Source organism: Balaenoptera acutorostrata, chromosome 3 (genome assembly GCF_949987535.1).
Source record: "Balaenoptera acutorostrata chromosome 3, mBalAcu1.1, whole genome shotgun sequence".
Taxonomy (NCBI): Eukaryota; Metazoa; Chordata; class Mammalia; order Artiodactyla; family Balaenopteridae; genus Balaenoptera; species Balaenoptera acutorostrata.
Genome location: NC_080066.1, coordinates 167,832,793 through 167,852,809, shown reverse-complemented (window position 1 = coordinate 167,852,809; position 20,017 = coordinate 167,832,793). Strand labels below are relative to the sequence as shown.

At 46.8% G+C, this 20,017-nt stretch overlaps 1 protein-coding gene across 3 annotated transcripts in view; it reads right to left on the bottom strand.

The window, feature by feature from the left end:
• Nucleotides 1-13,272: 13,272 nt before the first annotated feature.
• Nucleotides 13,273-20,017, bottom strand: part of LOC130707583 (cyclin-Y-like protein 1) — an 88,768-nt gene continuing 82,023 nt past the window's right edge. Inside the window, exons 1-4 of one of the 3 annotated variants that reach the window (XM_057542728.1) lie at nt 16,997-17,371; nt 15,732-15,761; nt 14,758-14,919; nt 13,273-14,208 (exon numbers count right to left, since the gene is read on the bottom strand). In XM_057542728.1, the coding sequence (XP_057398711.1) occupies nt 13,973-14,208; nt 14,758-14,919; nt 15,732-15,761; nt 16,997-17,078 (510 nt within the window). In that variant the 5' untranslated portion in view covers nt 17,079-17,371 and the 3' untranslated portion in view covers nt 13,273-13,972. Of the gene's footprint in view, nt 14,209-14,757; nt 14,920-15,731; nt 15,762-16,996; nt 17,372-20,017 lie in introns of those variants that run through there. The other 2 variants (XM_057542727.1, XM_057542725.1) reach the window with 2 other exon arrangements.

The following is a 20,017-nucleotide window of genomic DNA, read 5'->3' as shown; positions in this document are numbered from 1 at the left end:
CAATCTTTTTTGAATTTGCACAGGTCCAATGGGCCAATTTTAAGACATTTAGTAAATCTTGGCACTAACATGATACTATTTAAAAATAGTATCAAACATGCAGACATTAAAAATGTGACTTAAGCTTTTACTGGCAAAAAACTTACTTTATTTGACTTAATATTAAATTAAACAATGTAGACTATGGGTAGTTTTGCCTATAATGATCCTCAACTAGTTGAGTTTTTCCTCATTAACTTTGGCATGAATAAAGTCTTAATTAAGAAAAATTAAGTTTTAAAGAAAAAAAGCACCTCCTTAAATATTCTGCGAATTATAAATTATTTGGCCAAGATCTTAGAGCTGAAATACAGTTTACCTGCAGCAACCTTTTCAAACAATTTACATTACTGAAATATTCGTATGTTAATTACTGTAAAAATGCACATTGATGGTTTAGATCAGATGTTAACTTCTCTGAATTTTTAAAACATAAATAACTACTTATTAAATCCATGACATCTTTAAGTATGAAAGTGTTATTTCCAAAGCTTGTTTAAACTTTACTTATAATACTAGCATTGTCATGGTATGTATTTTATCCCGGTAATACAAATTATACATTAGAAAAATGATACTAATAGTTTAAATATTAAACATTAAGGTGTTCCCAATTGGTAAAACAGAATGGAAATCTTTATATAAATAAAGTTCTTGGCAGGACAGTTATTGTGAGTTTCATTGTTCCTGACTTGCAGGTGGTTTAAAGTAAACAGCACTTCCTGATGTGTGAACTATAGCTTTGTGTAACTTTAAAATTTTCTTACTGTGGTTATGAGCATTGGCATCTTTTCATACTGGCCAACTGATTAAGAAATGGAATCTAAATGTTCAGTTAAATATATGCCAATCCACACAAGATGGCAGTTCACTAGTGATTCTGAATCTGCCTGCCAAATATAACAATTTCACAACTAAATAAACACATTCAAATATATCCAGTGTGTGCTCGGCCCTGCTTTAAAAAAACCCCTAACAAATGAAGGTCAACATGCCACATTTCTTTAAGTGCTTTAACAAGGGTGTGTAATATAAGAACTAACTCTAACCCTAACTCTTAAGGTTAAAACTTTTAAATGTATATTCATTTTCTCGTTTTTATATTAGGTAGCTCATCAATGCAAATATATGAAAAGTTTAACGTAATTTTTCAATGGGAAAAGATACAGGCCAAATATCCATGGAAAATATGACTAGCATACTTGGGATAACTACAGAAATGTCCAGTCTTAAAATATTTTGGTTTGTAAATCTTAGGGAGGAGTATCAAACTCCAGCATCCCTTGTAGTTCTAAAGTTTTGTGATTCTTCTAAAACATTTTCAATTGTCAAAAGAAAACTTTAGATTTTAAAAGAAAACCATCTAATTTTATGTAAGGGAAACTTCAGAAAACTTACTTGGCACAAAATAATGACTAAAAAAAAAATCTGTCTCTATCCAAGAAGAAGCTATTTCATAATCATAAATAAAAGGCAGTTTTTCATCTCTTTTCAGTTAGCAATAAATCCTACATCAAAAATTTTTCCCTGATAAAATGTGTGTAGCCATACACCAGGATATGGCAACATATCATACTTTAATTTTCTAAGTTGTCCGCTGAAATTTCTTCTTAAATTTTAGCTTATGAACAATTCAACATTCAAAAGGGCTTCAAAAGGGGATGGAGAATGAAGGAAGGGGAGTAGATGACAGAATTTAAAAGGCCCATTTCAGAGAGACATGATTAATTTTCACCAAAATCATCCCACTGCATTGACCCAGCAAGAAACTCTGCATCCCAATTAAAGAATGTTTATGAAAACTAAAGACTTTCTTATTTACAGACCCAGTAAGTACTGTGACTTCTGTAATTCTAAGCTATTTAAACATGATGCACGTGTTAAATCACAGTATAAAGTTAAATGTAGTTTTGTTGTTAAATAATTTTCATGTTCTAGATCATTATCTCTGGCAAGCTATACCTACTAAAAGATGTACAGCAGAAGCAGACATCTGCACTTCGTGACTCAATTGTAAACAGAACAGACAGCTCCAGTCACAAGAGGAAAAATAAAATGAAACTGCTACTAAAATTGAAGGCCAAATTTTATCTATCATACATTCATGGTGGGCACTGGATGTTGTTTTGCAACGGAAGGAAACTTGCACACTATGCTTCTCCTATTTTTCTCAATTGGAAAAGAAAAGGAAATAACAAGGTGCAGGAAACAGGGTTACAACAAACCTATAAAGTTCTGACATAACTGAGAAGACATTCACAAGGCATTTGGGAAAGGATGTGCTCACACATTAACAAAATTCTCATTTATTCTCAAATACTTGTGCAGAGCTGATTTCGGAGTTTAGGAATGCACCAGAATCATGAAATAATGATCCCATCTTAGAGGGCTTAAAAAGCAAAACCTCAAGAAACATTACCATCTTTCAAAAGAGTTGTAGAAAGTAATGAAAACCACGTAGCAGAGAAATTGTGATCAGAGAAAATAACATGAGAAAACACCCAAGTGCACAATACATAGTCAGAGGGTAAACAGCTTATCCTTCTGGAACTGTTACTATTACCAACACAGAGGAGAGACACTGTCCTAAAAGGTTAATTTGGTTAAAGAGAAATAAGAACAACTTTTAGATGATGAAAGTCAGCCAAATTCCCTATGCAGAAGGGTGGAAAAGAAGATAAAATGTGGGGGAAAAGTTCTGTGGCAATAGCTGGTTATAATTAGTTGGTCTGCAAAGAGATCCAAGAAAAATGCCCTAATTTTAAACATGTTAGATATTGCACACTCAAAAAAGAAAAAAGAACATTTAGAAAACTATTTTAAATTTCTTTAATTGCTGAATGCCTCTTTGGCTAGTGTTTGGAGGATCATTATTTAGTCCTACAACTGATGTATTTTTCACCCTCTCAGCTTTTTGTTTGCAAACCACCTAAGTCTTATTTCCTCTGTTGAAAATTGTTCTCTTTGACACATTACCAAAATGGACCCTATGCTGTAAACACACAGGACAATATTGGAAAGACTGAATATCTAAATGATTTGTGAAAGGTATTATTTTTTTCCTTCTGTTTTGAAATTACTTCTAACCGTTTCTAAAGACATGGTCACAGCTGCCTGAAGCATGTCTTCTTCACTCATAGCATCACCTGTTGGGGATAAAACACATATTTCTTAGAAATTTCTAGAAAATTTCCAAAGTCATCAAAAGGTAAGCTCTTCAAAACTGTTTGACTACTATAGTTTCCTTTGTTGATTTTTAAAGTTTACATACAATAAAATCCACTCTTTCATAATTCTGTAAGTTTTGACAAATACATGGAGTGGTATAACCATTATCACCACCCAGCTACAGAACCGTCCCACTGACCAAAACTATTCCCTCGCACTGCCCCTTTGTAGTCAATCCCCAAGCCCTAAGTCTAGGCAACCACGGATCAGTTCTCTGCCCTACAGTTCTGCCTTTTCCTGCATGTCAACACAAATGGAATCATCATCATGTATGTAGCCTTTCAGTACGGCATCTTTCACTTAAAAGCATTCAGCTAAGGGGAAGAAAATTTAACTTTGTGTCTATCGATGATGAATTAGTTAAAAAAAGTTTGTTTTGAGAAATAATTATTTACTCACAGGAAGGTGCAAAGATAGTTCAGGGAGGTCCTGTGTACACTCTGGCTAAATTTCACCTAAAAATTAAATCTTACGTATCTACAGCTCAAACCTAAATCTGAATATTGGGACTTCACACATGTAGATTCGTGTAACCACCACCACCGCAATCAAGACAGAGAACTGTTACGACACCATAAAGATCTCCCTCCTGCCATCCCTTTTTAGTCCCACCCACTTCTCTTCCCCCCCCACCTTCCCTAACTGCACGCAACCACTAATTTGCTTTCCATCTCTATAAATGTCGTTTTTAGAATGTTACACCCATAGAATCATACAGTATGAGATCTTTTGAGATTTTGTTTGCACTCAGCGTAATGCCCTTGAGATGCATCCAAGCTGTCGCATGTGTCCACAGTTGGTTTCTTTTTAATCCCGAGTCGTATCCATGGTATGGAGGTACCGCAGCGTGTTTAACCATTCACCTACTGCAGGACGTTTGTTTTTTTCCAGTTTTTGATCATGACAAATAAAGCTGCTATGAACATTCGTGTACAGGTTTTTGCATGGATGGAAGTTTTCATTTCTCTGGTATTAAATGGGAATATAACTGCTGGTTGCATGGTCAATGTATGTTCAGTTTTTATAGAAATTACCAAATTATTTTCCAGAGTGGCTATACCAGTTCAAATGAAAGTTAGAAATCTTACCTCCCTTTATTTTCCCGTTTATAACTGCCTTAAGTATTTCCTATATTTTACGCTAAAAACCAAATCAATGTTACAATTCTTCCTTCAGTTGTCAAATGTAATTTAGAAAACTGAAAAGGAAAGTCTATTGTGCTTACCCATATTTTTATTCTTTCTACTGTTCTTTTTTCCTTCTTGACGTTTCAAAATTACTTTTTAACAGTTCTGTTTAGAGAACTTCCTTGTTTGAGGAAGAGCGAGGAGAGCAAGGACGCCTGTGTGACTGGAGGGAATTAAGTGGGAGGGTGATAGGAGATGAGGTCACCGACCTAGAGTATGGCCCCATTTAATGCACTTGAGGTAGTCTTTATTATTGCAGAGTGTGTGGCTTGTCGATTGCGGCCAGTGAAACCCAGGTTTGGATCCTGGCTCCACAACTGAACAGCCATATATATACCTTGGGAAGTTAATCTCTCTGAGCCTCAGCTTCTTTATCTGTCAAAGGGACATATGTAATAGTATTGTCTCGTAGAGTGTTTGTAAGGATTGTTGTGTTTAGAGTACTCAGTGGTAAGAATTTGATTAATGATAGCCGTTAGTTATTATTAATGAGCTTTCTCTCTCCACCACAGTTGTGTTCTCCTGGCGACAGATGTGGCAGCTCGGGGCCTGGATATTCCTAAAGTCCAGCATGTCATCCATTACCAGGTAGGGACATCAGGGAATTTGTAGGCATCTCCCAACATTGAGTGGGGAATTTTTAAAGCAAGGGTTGAGGGAGGGAGGAAGGGGAGGGAGGAGTAATTGTTGGTCCCAAGGCCTCACGCAACAGAGAATACCACGAGCATCTAGTGACCAACTGGCTGCTGCCACTTTTGGAACACTGTGGTGAGAGTTGTTCTCCAAAACCTCTTGACACTGTCTGATGTCAAATATCAGATAGCCCCTTTCTTTTTGACTTGGGCAGGCTACTTAATATTGGCAGGTTAGAGTCTTAGTTTCTTCCATGAAATGGGCATAATAAGTTTAGCATGTAAAATGATTACCCTGCTTGTAGAGAAATAAAAGAGTGTGGTAATTAAGTCCTGCCTGGGCTTAAATCCCAGCTGTGTACCCTTGAGCATGTTATTTAGTGTCTTTGTGCCTCAGTTTTTTCATTTGTTAAATGGCAGTTATTACAGTAGCGATTTCTTAAGTTCTATTAAGGTGAAATAAGTTATTACGTGTGAGGAGTTTAGAAAGCCAGGTGGCACTTCCTAAATGTTAGCTGCTGTTGATCCTGACATTAATATCGGCACATGTACCTGGTAAAGATTAGCATAGAGTGGTGGTTAGGCCTATGGGCTCCGGGACCACACTTCGAGCGTTTGAATGCTTCTTGGCTGCTGCTTAGTGGGTTAGCTTTCGGCATGTTACTTAGTATCTCTGGTTTCAACGTCATCATTTGTAAATTGGGAGTAATAACGCTACCTACGCCATAGGGTAATCACCGAATTAAACGAGCTAATGCTGACGGATCGCCTAGCGAGTGTAAGTACTGAATAAATGGGAGCTATTCTGGCAAGATTATTTCCCCTTTAAATCCTTCATGCTTTTAACCATCTTTGAGGGTGCCAATTCAGTTTAGCAAATCTTTATTCTTCCTCTTTTTGGGAAAGAGTCTGGGTCAGTCTCCAGGAAATATCCAGATGAACAAAATACCGTTCTAGCCCCTACGAAGTATCACATCCACCAGAGGACGTGAGATGACCATACCCATAATTTAAGGCAGAAGATATTAGAAAGTTGCAAAATAAAATCGGAGAGAGAGATAACTGCTAGTTTGGGAGGTTAGGAGGTTGGAAAGTGCTTTCTAAAAGATGCTTGGCATTTAGGGATGGAGAGGATTTGGGCATGTAGAGGTAGAGAAGGAAGGAGGAGAAAACATGTGGAAGTGGGCAGCTGACAGGGAGTGAGAAGAAGGGGGTGTATGTTAGAAGAGGAAAGTGAAGAATGGCATGATTTCCAGCACCATTATGAACCACTGATGATCGTGCTTGGAGCACTGCATTGGAAAAGATACGGAGCCTTACTGGGGCTCAGTGGAGAAGATTGTTCTTGATTAGTGGTGTGTGCCGTGGGCGTGGGAAGGGAGGGGTTGTCAGCTCTCATGCCACATCACCCCTCCCCTCCCCTCCCTTCCCCACCCCTCCCCTCCCCTCCCCTCCCCTCCCCACCCCACCCCTCCCCTCCCCACCCCTCCCCACCCCACCCCTCCCCTCCTCTCCCCACCCCACCCCTCCCCTCCCCTCCCCACCCCTCCCCACCCCACCCCTCCCCTCCCCTCCCCACCCCTCCCCACCCCTCCCTCACCCCTCCCCTCCCCATCCCTCCCCACCCCTCCCTCACCCCTCCCCACCCCTCCCTCACCCCTCCCACCCCTCCCTCACCCCTCCCCACCCCTCCCTCACCCCTCCCCTCCCCTCGCCTCCCCTCCCCATGCCTCCCCACCCCTCCCTTCCCCGCCCCTACCCCACCCCTCCCCTACCCCACCCCTCCCCCACCCCTCCCCACCCCTCCCCTCCCCCACCCCTCCCCCACTCCCACCTCAGGACTCTGAGAAGATTTTATATGTGGGGCTTGCAGTCCAGGATATATGATAAGCATCAAAACAGTGAAGGTCTTGCATTCTTCTTCTTCCTGCATTATTTCAAAACAGTCACAACTGGCATCAGACAGCCCTGTAATTGGGTCCCTTTGTCTCAGCGTTATTGGCAGGTGAACTTCTTTTTGAAATGCAAATGCTACAAGGGGTGATTTGCTACAAGGCAGGCCAGGATGTAATTCACATAGTGTTAAAGAGTGATAGATTAGCTTTGTGAATTACAAATCTAGTTTTAGTAACAGTTAAAATAAAACTAGGCGTGATTAACTCTTTCAGGCCAGGTTATGTTTCTTCAGTAGCCTGTTCACTGTTGCCTTTATTTTCCTTGTTCTCAGGAGAGGGGAGACTTTATTTCTATTTTTGCTGCAACAAACGGAGGGCAAGGGGACCACTCTGGGCGGGGAGCTGCTCCTTTAGAGCTCCTGACTGTTTCCCGTGGCCCAAAGGTGGAATCAGGCAGGCAGAGCTGGAAGAGCTGAGAACTCGGACATAAACACAGCCCAGAAGGTCGAGGGGAACCCAGGATGGGTGGATTGCTGGAGAGCGGTGGCCAGAGACAGAATTGGAGGTGTCCAGCCAGGGGAAGCTTCCCCTTGGCAAGGACCCTGTGGGTGAGTGAACCCTGCTGACCGGAGGGTCCAAGAGCCTACAGAGAGCTGGCACTTTGAATCTTCCCCACCAGAGGGCGCCAAAGACAGATTGCCACAGCATCCGCAGAGCTCTCCTACAAGGGAACACTTTTGGGCCCGACTCTTGCTCTGGGCCAAGCACTGTGCTTGTGGGTATTAAGTATTTTAATCCTCACAACAACCCCCTGAAGAGGTCCTGTTATCCCCATTTTACAGATGAGCTAAAGAGTCATGCAGGGAGTTCTTTGCCAACTCCCCGTGGGGCCCTCCCATTGTGCTCTTTACCTGAGTTCTCTGGACCCTTTCTCTTTCTTTCCCCGTCCCCATGCCCCCTGCCCCCTGCCGCTGCTGCATCCATTTCTTCCCGGGTCTCCACACCTAGGCAGGCACCCTCTTGGCTGAGTCTTTTGAAGATGGCTCGAACCCCATCGCCTCTCCAAGCCTCCATGTGACCCTCAGGAACGCAGCCTCCTCACACTGCCAAGCTCCAGTGGTCCAACCTCTCCTCCACTGCCCACTCTCTGTGGGTAGACAGCCCTGGATGCACCCAACTGTCGCATGTGTGAGAGATCTCATACTGCATACCGCTGGGGCTCTGAGATCCGGACCAAGAAAAGCTAAAGCATCCTCCAGGCCCCCATCAAAGCTCCATGAGGACAGAGGTCTCTGTCCCATTAAACCCTGTGTCACAGCGCTCAGAGCACGAGTGGGCATTCAGCAAATATTGGTTGAACGAATTGCTTTTAAAGCATCTTTTTCAATGAATCCCAAGCCCTCCCACATATAGACTGGATATAGGTGCCAGGGGCTGATAGTCACAGAACTGTTAGCCCAAAGGGGCATGGTCAGCAGCGCTCTTTGGAAGTGAAGGTCCTTGTGCCCCACTGTTCTCAGCTCTGAAGTTTCAGTTGAGATTTCTCCAAAACAGGAAACTTCTTTTTTTTTAACATTAAGCTACACGAATATTAGTAAAATGAGAAAAGGCTAAATAAAATATGGTGTATGATAACCATGGAATGCCAAACAGTAGTTAAAAATAATGAGAAAGACCTATAGAATAGAAAAAGGCCAGCTGCACAACAATATGTATGAGTTAAAACCAAACTATATCAATAAAAATTTCATATAACAGCACTACATTAAATGTATTCTCTGGGGCTTCCCTGGTGGCACAGTGGTTAAGAATCCTTCGAGCCCAGGTCCGGGAAGATCCCGCATGCCGCGGAGCAACCAAGCCCGTGCGCCACAACTACTGAGCCTGCACTCTAGAGCGCGTGCTCCACAACTACTGAACCCAAGTGCCACAACGAATGAAGCCCGTGCTCCGCTTCGTTCAAGGGAAGCCACCTTAATGAGATGCCTGCACACTGCAACGAAGAGTAGCCCCCAGCTCGCTGCAACTACAAAAAAGAAAACCCGCGTGCAGCAACAAAGACCCAACGCAGCCAAAAATTAATTAATTAAGAATTTAAATAAATAAATATATTCTCTGAAGTCGTCTATCTCTCACGTCTATCTACCTATCTATCATCTATCACAGGAAGTCACTATAAAAGAGAATGGAGGGCTTCCCTGGTAGCGCAGTAGTTGAGAATCTGCCTGCCAATGCAGGGGACACGGGTTCGAGCCCTGGTCTGGGAAGATCCTACGTGCCGCGGAGCGACTAGGCCCCTGAGCCACAATTGCTGAGCCTGCGAGTCTGGAGCCTGTGCTCCGCAATAAGAGAGGCCGCGATAGTGAGAAGCCCGCGCACCGCGATGAGGAGTGGCCCCCACTTGCCACAACTAGAGAAAGCCCTCGTGCAGAAACGAAGACCCAACACAGCCATAAATAAATAAATAAATAAATAAATAAATAAATAAATAAAAAAGAGAATGGAAAGTATTGGGTTGGTCAAAAAGCTCGTTTGGGATTTTCCATAACATCTTGCGGGAAAAACCTAAGGAAATTTTTGGCCAACCGAATACTTATCAAATTGTAGCAGCACTCACTTCTGGGAGTGGGAGTGAGGGAATGTGATGATAGGAGAGGATGGTTGTCAGACCCAAATCAGCTTTAGCCTAATCTGTAGTCATTCAGATGGTTAAGAGCAAATGCGTTTATTAATGAATAATATTTCTCAGGTGTGAATGTATTATCAGAATGAATATATATTAGGTAAATCTTTACTAGGTAATTGTTTTAATAGACTCTATTTTTCAGAGCAGTTTCAGGTTCCGAACAAAACTGAGGTTCATGGCAGAGATTTCCCCTATACTCCCTGCTCCCCAACATGCACGGCCTCCCCTGTTATCAACATGCCCCACCTTAGGTAATTTAAGTGCAGTAAAATGTTAGTTTTCATTAGCAAGTCATAAAAACCCCGTTTTGTAACATTAAAAAATAAAAAGACAAAAACTTACCGATGGCCTGGCTTCAGGTCCATCATGCTCTTCCTTAATTGCTGGAGCAGTAGGAAGATATTTAAAAGACAGAGAAAGGCACAGCAAGCCTGGCGGGGAGACTGCTCCGGTTTCCCCTACAAGGGCCAGTCTTCCGTCAGAGGACAAGCCTTGTGCTGTCTGTAGGGGACAGTCACTGTCTTCGGCCACGTAGCGTCCCAAGTTCCTGTCCTCTAAGAAACGGGAACTTACGTCTCTTTCGGGTACTGGAGCCCCTGCCCTGAGTCTGGGTTTATCAGAGGCCTGGGCTCTCCTCCCAGCCTCCAAACGCGATCCCAGACTGAGTGAAATCAATCATCACATCCATCCCTTGGGCCAAAGTAACCAGTTTAGGAATAAATAGATGACTCCGTTTAAGATACTTACAGGAACATCTGTTTTTTAAAAATAAAGACTCATATTTAGCTTATTTTTTTAAATATATTTATTTATTTATTTTTGGCTGTGTTGGGCCTTCATTGCGGCGCGTGGGTTTTTCTCTAGTTGCAGCGAGCGGGGGCTGCTCTTCGTTGTGCTGCGCGGGCTTCTCATTGCGGTGGCTTCTCTTGTTGCAGAGCACGGGCTCTAGGCGCGCGGGCTCAGTAGTTGTGGCTCGTGGGCTCGAGAGCGCAGGCTCAGTAGTTGTGGCGCACGGGGTTAGTTGCTCCGCGGCATGTGGGATCTTCGCGGACCAGGGCTCGAACCCTTGTACCCTGCATTGGCAGGCGTATTTCTAACCACTGCACCACCAGGGAAGTCCATAAGATACAGAAACATTTACCAGAGATATTTGGGAAGGAAGTTTCCTTGCTTTTCAGCAGAAGGTTCATGAAAATATACTCTTTTGGGGGGAGACGTGAAATAGAAGGAGGTAGCCTTCAGCGTGTGCTAACAGCCCTCTTGTTAACCATGAGAGTCGGCAGCCATAGTGTGAAGCTGCTGCTTCAGAAAGCAGATGTGGACTTCCCTGGTGGCGCAGTGGTTGGGAATCTGCCTGCTAATGCAGGGCACACGGGTTCGAGCCCTGGTCTGGGAAGATCCCACATGCCGCGGAGCGGCTGGGCCCGTGAGCCACAATTACTGAGCCTGCGCATCTGGAGCCTGTGCTCCGCAACGAGAGAGGCCGCGATAGTGAGAAGCCCGCGCACCGTGATGAAGAGTGGCCCCCTCTTGCCACAACTAGAGAAAGCCCTAGCACAGAAACGAAGACCCAACATAGCAATCAATCAATCAATCAATTAATCAATAAAAAAATAAATCTTTAAAAAAAAAAAAAAAAAAGAAAGCAGATGTAACTGAGCAGGACCCTATAGGGACTTCTCGGGAGGGGCAGATCCCTCCCCAGTATCCTCTGCTGTAGCTCCTCTCTGAAGTACCCAGATAACAGTATCTCGTGCATATTGCCTGAGGTTTTCAGATGCTAAAAACCACCACCAAATGGAAGAGATTGATGACCATGAGCAGGTAGCCCTCACACCTACTGGCATGTAAGGACTGATAATGTTAACTGCCCTGTTACCTCCACATCAACCAATCAGAGAATTGCGTGCGAGCCGATCACAGGCCCTGGGATGCCCGTCCCTCACCTGGCCTTTAAAAATGTTTTGCTGAAACCCTTTGGGGAGTTGCAGTTTTTTGGGGCATGAGCCACCCCGTTCTTTCATGGCCCTGCAATAAACCCCAAACTCCAAAATTTCGGTTTGTCTGGCCTCACTGTGCCTCAGGCACACAAACTTGTGTTGGGTAACAAAGAGAGGAGGGATAGAAAAAAACAGGTCCTTGGCATCAGTGTTGAGCTGCTGAATCAAACTTTGCCTGAAGCCAAATGACTTTTCTATTGTTCAGTTAGCAAGCCAATAAAGTCCCTTGAACTCTGAGACAGTTTTAATCAAAATTCTATTACTTATAGCTACATAATCCTTAAATAAGCAGCACCTCCTCCAAGCAGTCTTCCCAGATAGCTACAATTAATGTCTGTCTTCTCTCTCCTCCAAGCAATATAGCTTGAATCTCTCAATGGCTTGCACACATTGTGTCAGGTTATCAGTTAGCTATTGGTATGTAACAAATGCCCACCAAATTTAATGAATAAAGATATAGACAGAGCTCAGGATTCAGTGGGTCAGTCGTTTAGACAGGTCGTTCCTCTGGTCTCAGCTGGGCTCCCTCATACATCAGCAGATAGCTGTGGGCTGGCTTTGTGGATCGTAGCTGGGCTCAGTCGTGTGTCTGGACCTCGTCTGGAAGAAATGGGTTGACTCCTGCATTCCGTTCTGTCCATGTGTTTGTTGTCCCAGCAGGCCAGCCCAGATTCAGGGAGGGACAATAAATACCAGCCCTTGGTGAGAGGAGCTGTACAGATACATCGAAAGGGCTTGGAAAATGTGGTCATTACTGTAATTGACCACAGGTCCCTTAACGCCATTAACTGTATGCTTGCCTCCCCCCACCCCTATCAACACTGCACCTGTTACCAAGTCTAAGCTCCTATGGCTTGCCACACGACAGGCCAATAAATTGAGAGACAAGTTGTTGGGGCGATGAATGGAGACTTTATTCGGAAAGCCAGCAGACCGAGGAGATGGGGGACTCCTGTCCCAAAGAACCATCTTCCCTGAGTTTAGAATTCAGGTTTCTTTTATGCTAAAAGGGGAGGGGGTGTGGCAGGTTGTTGCAATCTTCTTGGTGCCTTTGTTCTTGCAGCTGTCCCCCATAGGTCTGGTCACAATGTTCCTATAAACCTCCAACAAGACAAATGTTATTCTCTGTTCTCTAGCTGTAATGGAGAAGTATTATACCTTTAAGGGTCAGAGCCTTGAGAATGGGCTGTCCTGTAGATTTCAGGCAACAGGAATATTCTGTTACAAAAGGTGCAGAACCAGCATGACTAAGCACAGGCAATAGAGCACAAAGGTTAGAGCTCAAGGAATAGATCCACTGTGGAGTCAGGTTTGTTCTTCTCTGTTACACACCCTAAGCAGATAGGGACCCCTTGGATCCACTGAAGCCACAGAGCCTGGGATGGAGCCCTTGAGGCTAGCTGGGAGCTGTATGAGTGAGCTGAGGCAGCATCCGAGGGAGAGAGCCTGGTGGAGGAGGGGCAGTAAAGGAAGACAGGGGTGAAGGCCAGAGTGGGGACCTGGGCCGGGGTCCTGGAGCCAATAGGATGAGATCTGAGAGTCAAGTCTAAAGTGGAAGCAGGGCTGCCAGAAGCTGGGTGTGGGTTATCTGCATGGGCAGGCAGGCAGGTGGCAGAGGCCAGGTCAACACACGTAGAATGCCTGCCACCTGATCCAGGACCAGGCAGCCAGTGGGCCTTAGGAGATAGATGAGTGTTCTGCATTGACAAGCCTCTTGGGAGCCCTACCAGGGGTGGGAGGCCTGTCTGTCCTTGCAGGTTCCGGCCAGTCTCCCTTGGAGCCTAAAGACCCTGAGCTCTACACCAACGGGGACAGAGCTCTCTGGAGAAATGCAAATTCTCTACCTACCTGAAGAGCTCCAAAGGCCACCAGGCCAGGCAGACAGTGTTGCTGAGTTCCTAGACTCATGGTACAGTCAGACCCAGAGTCTTGGGAGGAGAGGGGAGGGGTCAATAATCCCTGAGGATAAAGTGTTTCATAACTGAGGGTCAATGGCTCAAACTGACCCCAGGGCCAAGCCATCCTATAATGCTGCCTCTGGCTGACATCTTTGAAGACATGTGATCCACGATCCCATCCAAGGAGCAGCAAACTGAGGCTCAAAGGGGAGACATGACCTTCCCAGGGTCACAGCTGGGTGGCAGGACTGCAACAGACCTGGCTTCCTGTCGCAGGTATCAGTGCCCATTCTTACAGAGTTCCTGCTGCCCCCCAACCCGAAGCCACGGCTCTGCAGATGCGCTGCGCCCTGCCTGGTAAACAAGAAGGCAGTGCGGACACTTGTGAAGGTCTCAGCGTCTCGTTTTTATTTCCTATGCTTCTTTGAAGAATTTTGGGAGGCAGAGGACTTGTCATTTGGGGGACTGACATCCTGAGGCCCTGGAGGGTCATCTCCAGCACAGGAGCCCCTCTCTGCTTCAGTACTGGATTCCGGTGGGGGAGAGGAAGGGGCTTTCTTTTTTCTATCCCACAACCAGGCCCCCAAAGCTGACCCAGCCGAGCCCAGGATGATGTTGGATGATGTGGAAAGTCCGGCTGCCCCTGGGAGAGAGAAGGGAGTTAGAGCACAAGGGGACAGGCAGCCCCGGCAGCTCCCAGCAGGACAGTGGAGGTCAGAGAACCCAGGACCCTCAGGAGGCCCAAGACCCAGACGTCCCAGTCCTGTTCCTCCTCTACTTCCTGAAACCCCAGGAGGTCTGCTTTGGGGAGGGGCTGCTGCCCATGGCTGCCCGAAGAGCAGACCCGCACTCTGGTGGTGACTCCACCAGCGACAGGACAGACCCTCTGAGAAGTGGCAGAGGGGCTCTGCCTCTCCCTCCCCAGCACGAGGCTGGGCCCAGCGAGGGGAGGGCCCGACGCAGGTTTTGTAGGGCTGATGGGGAACGCGCACCTGCTGCGCTGCATGCCCCCAGTGCCCCCAAACCCACCCCCAACCAGAAGAGGGGACAGTGAGGGAGACACAAAGGACCAGGGACACTGATGCCCACGAAGCTGGAGGAGGAGACAGGCCCTCCCTCCGGCTTAGCCTCTGGCCTGAATCCTGTGCTGGGGTGTCACACCCTCCCCCCCTCCTCCCGCCCGGACACTTACCCACGGACTGGAGAGTGGCCACGAGGCTGCCGGCGGCAACTCCGCCCCCATTGGCGATGGCGGCCGATGACATCATCTTAGCCGCTAAGGAGGAGGCGGCGATTCCTGCCCCGGTGAAGCCCATGGCGCCCAGGGCCACGGGCACAGCCCCCACGAACAGGGCTGTACGGAGAGAGGAGCTGGGTTGAGGGGGAGATGGACACGCCCCCAAATCACACACGCACAGCACATCAAGCTTGGGGGACTTCAGGGAGCCTGGAGAAGGGGTAAAGCCTGAGCTTGGGAGAGATTCCAGGCACGGCCCGCAGTCAGGAGTTGAGGGCGACACAGCTGGTGGGGAAAGCGGAGGGGAGGGCCGCGGGGTCACCGGGGTCAGGCCTCTGATCCGCAGCAGGACCTTCCTGGGGAAAGGCCTGTTTATGCCTTAGTAAAATCCTGGAACTAAGTTGGGGGCGGGGCGGAGGTGTGCAAGCTTCTTGTGTTCGCTGAGGAAATCTTTAATACAAGCAAATCTTACCCAGGGCCCAGCATAAAGCAGGGAGCACAGTCTGAGCCCTGCTTGGATCCCAACTCTGGGTGTCCACGGCGTCACCGCAGAGCAATCGGAAGCCAGAGTCGCTGAGCCAATGGCTTCTCCTTAACACACCTCCTGGGTCCAGACTGTGCGCATGTCTCATCCTACGTAACCCTCACAATAACCCTGAACAGGCAGCCTTGGCCTGTTTTTCACGAGGAAAGCTGAACCCAGAGGAGTTCAAAGCCACATCCAAAGTCACGGGGTGGAGGCTGGGCAAGGAGGTTGGGCCCCTGCTGGGGCTGCCTCTGTGCGAGCACGGAAGCTCCTCAGTTTTCTCATTCCAGCGCCTCCCACCCTACAACGTACAGGAAGCCTGGGGCAGGTGCAAGGCCAGCGGCTCCCCAGGTCCCAGGGCCTGGGGATGGGCCAGGAGCAGGTTCTCGCGGCAGGGACTTACCTCCTCCCACCACAGCTGCAGCAGCCTTGGCTGGAAACCGAAAGAACATTCCGTGAGTGGATCCACACTGGTTGCCCCTCCACTCCCTGAGCCCACAGCCCGCCTACGGGGGGGCTGCCCCAGGCTGGGAGACACAGGGAGGAAGGACCCCTGCCTGCTTCTTCCTGAGAAGGTGAGCCACAGCCCTGAGCTTGGCAAGGGCTGCTGGGGAGGCGGGTGACCTGTCCTCAGTGGACCTGCATGCGTTGGCCTAGAGTAATCTGGAGACGGGGTTTGAGGGCCTTGTTCCAGAAAAACCCAACCATCAGATAGGAGTTTTGCTGCGTGTCTTTTTAATGTCTGTGGACTGATTGGTTGGGGGTTGTTTGTGGGAAGCACAGAAGTTCTTTTTTCTCTCTGCCTTCCAAGCCAGGTTTGGTCAAAACAAAAACAAATAAAACCTTACAGATTTGGGAAGGAAGGCGTGCAGCTGCAGCCCCCTTCACAGTGAATGCGGGACTCTTGGCAAAGTAATTTAGGGCATGGTGGTTTGACTCGGGCAGGAAGAGGCGAAGGAAGTGAGTGTCACGTCCTCTGAGCCGTGATGTTAGTTCATCTGAAATAGGGTTGGTGATTTATGAGTGTGTGTCTGGGCGGCCGTTATATAACCTTCTCCCTTCGTCCAGAGAAACCTCTTCCGACAGCAGTAAGTCCTTGTGGAGAGGTGTGTTTCATTTTGCAGGACCCGGCTGAAATCAGGGCAAGCACTGCTGAAGGCCTGAAGGCTGCTTGAGAACAGTGCTGGAACGCATTGAATGTTCCTGATTCTCCCAGGCCCCACCTGTTGCCCCTTCCTCTGGAAAGCGGACCCTGACCCTCCCAATCAGAACCATCCTTGATCCCCTGTGGCTGGAGCCCCTCACAACCCTGGACCATAGTTGCCTGGCTCCCCAACACTGAGAGTCCCTGGAACTCCCTGGCGGAGCTCTCGGTCTGCAGCAGCCATAGCAGCCAGGGCTGCAATCTTTGGGGCCCGTGGGGACCAGGAGTTCTAACACTAGCAAGGTGTGCAGGAGTGAGCTCAGCCAGCTCCCCAAGAAGAGAGCTTTGGGGTGGCGGCGAAGGAAGTAAAGAGCTGAAGGGGTATGAAAGCTAAACCCGAAGTGACCAGTGGGCCACGTGGTTGGGGTATGGAACCAGAGACTCAGGAGTCAAGAGCCCAGTTAAAGGGTATCTGAGGCTCAGCATTATTGTTTGGGAGGAGAGATGATGCCAGGCTGACTCACCTCCTCCAATCACGGCTGCAGAGGCCATGCCTGGAGACACAAAGCACCCCCATGGGTGCATGGCACTGGCCTCCCCCTGCATCCCTGCTGCTGCCACAGTGGGAGGGGTTCCCTGGAGTTGGATCAGAGAAGAGAGCAGCCCCTGCCTGGCCTCTTCCTGCTTTTCCCGAGAAATCTGATTTTCTGAGAATGCAGAGGTGGATGGACGAGAGTCTGGAGCTCTGTTATGCTCCAGATGGCAAGGGGCACCTGCCTTGAAAAGGTGTCATGCTGCTCTGTGAAGTCAATACATTTGGTATCATTTTCTCAAAAAAATAAAAAAAACAATACAAAATCAAGAAAAGCATGCTATTTTCATTTGCGATGGAATAAATTTGACTTTTCTGTTCTTTCCCTCTTCCAGACACCCTATACCCATCCCAGGCTACAGCTGGAGTGAAAGCCCCCCATCCTCCAGGGCTCAGCCTACTTGTCACTTTCTGCAGGAAGCATCTCTAATTCCCCCATCAGAAGTTACCCTGCTTCCTGACAGTCATCGCCAGGAAGACACTGGAAATCACCAAAAAAGATACCCCACATCCAAAGACAAATGAGAGCTGCAATGAGATGGTAGGAGAGGCGCAATCACAATAAAATCGAATCGCATAACTGATGGGGGGGTGACTCACAAACTGGAGAACAATTATACCACAGAAGTCCGCCCACTGGAGTGCAGGTTTTGAACCCCACTTCAGGCTTCCCAACCTGGGGGTCCGGCAACAGGAGGAGGAATTCCTAGAGAATTACTCTGAAGGCTAGCGGGATTTGATTGCAGAACTTTGACAGGACTGGGGGAAACAGAGACATCGCTGTTTTTTCTTTCTTTATAAATTTATCTAGTTATTTATTTTTGGCTGCGTTGGGTCTTCGTTGCTGCAGGCAGGCTTTCTCTAGTTGTGGCGAGAGGGTGCTACTCTTTGATGCAGTGCGCAGGCTTCTCATTGCGGTGGCTTCTCTTGTTGTAGAGCGTGGGCTCTAGGCGCGGGCTTCAGTAGTTGTGGCACACGGGCTCAGTAGTTGTGGCTCGCGGGCTCTAGAGCGCAGGCTCAGTAGTTGTGGCACATGGGCTTGGTTGCTCTGCGGCATGTGGGATCTTCCCGGAACAGGGATGGAACCCATGACCCCTGCATTGGCAGGCGGATTCTTAACTGCTGCGCCACCAGGGAAGTCCCAGAGACTTCACTCTTGGAGGGCACACACAAAGTAGTGTGCGTATCGGGACCCAGGGGAAGGAGCAGTGACCCCAGGGGAGACTGAACCAGACCTACCTGCTAGTGTTGGAGGATCTACTGCAGAGGCAGGCGGTGGCTTTGGCTCACCAAGGGACAAGGACACTGACAGCAGAAGTTCTAGGAAGTACTCCTTGGTGAGAGCCCTCCCAGAGTCCGCCATTAGCCCCACCAAAGAGCCTGGGTAGGCTCCAGTGTTGGTCACCTCAGGCCAAACAACCAACAGGGAGGGAACCCAGCCCCACCCATCAGCAGACAAGCGGAATAAAGTTTTACTGAGCTCTGCCCACCAGAGCAACAGCCAGGTCTACCCACCACCAGTCCCTCCCATAAGGAAACTTGCACAGGCCTCTTAGATAGCCTCATCCACCGGAGGGCAGATAGCAGGAAGAAGAAGAACTACAATCCTGCAGCCTAAGGAATGAAAACCACAATCACAGAAGACAGACAAAATGAAAAGGCAGAGGACTCTGTACCAGATGAAGGAACAAGATAAAACCCCAGAAAAGCAACTAAATGAAGTGGTTTCCAGAAAAAGAATTCAGAATAATGACAGTGAAGATGATCCAGGACCTTGGAAAAAGAATGGAGGCAAAGATCAAGAAGATGCCAGAAATGTTTAACAAAGACCTAGAAGAATTAAAGAACAAACAGAGATGAACAATACAGCAACTGAAATGAAAACTACACTAGAAGGAATCAATAGCAGAATAACTGAGGCAGGAGAACGGATAAGTGACCTGGAAGACAGAATGGTGGGATTCACTGCCGCAGAACAGAATAAAGAAAAAAGAATGAAAAGAAATGACGACAGCCTAAGAGACCTCTGGGACAACATTAAACATAACAACATTCGCATTACAGGGGTCCCAGAAGGAGAAGAGAGAGAGAAAGGACCCAAGAAAATATTCGAAGAGATTATAGTTGAAAACTTCCCTAACATGGGAAAGGAAATAGCCACCCAAGTCCAGGAAGCACAGAGAGTCCCATACAGGATAAACCCAAGGAGAAACACGCCGAGACACACAGTAATCAAATTGGCAAAAATTAAAGACAAAGAAAAATTATTGAAAGCAGCAAGGGAAAATCAACAAATAACATACAAGGGAACTCCCATAAGGTTAGCAGCTGATTTCTCAGCAGAAACTCTACAAGCCAGAAGGGAGTGGCACGATATATTTAAAATGATGAAAGGGAAGAGCCTACAACCAAGATTACTGTACCTGCCAAAGATCTCATTCAGATTTGATGGAGAAATCAAAAGCTTTACAGACAAGCAAAAGCTAAGAGAATTCAGCACCACCAAACCAGCTCTACAACAAATGCTAAAGGAACTTCTCTAAGTGGGAAACACAAGAGAAGGAAAAGACCTACAAAAACAAACCCAAAACAAGTAAGAAAATGGTAATAGGAACATACATAGCGATAATTACCTTAAATGTAAATGGATTAAATGCTCCAACCAAAAGACACAAGCTCGCTGAATGGATACAAAAACAAGACCCACATATATGCTGTCTACAAGAGACCCACTTCAGACCTAGGGACACATACAGACTGAAAGTGAGGGGATGGAAAAAGATATTCCATGCAAATGGAAATCAAAAGAAAGCTGGAGTAGCTATACTCATATCAGATAAAATAGACTTTAAAATAAAGAATGTTACAAGAGACAAGGAAGGACACTACATAATGATCAAGGGATCAATCCAAGAAGAAGATATAACAATTATGAATATATATGCACCCAACA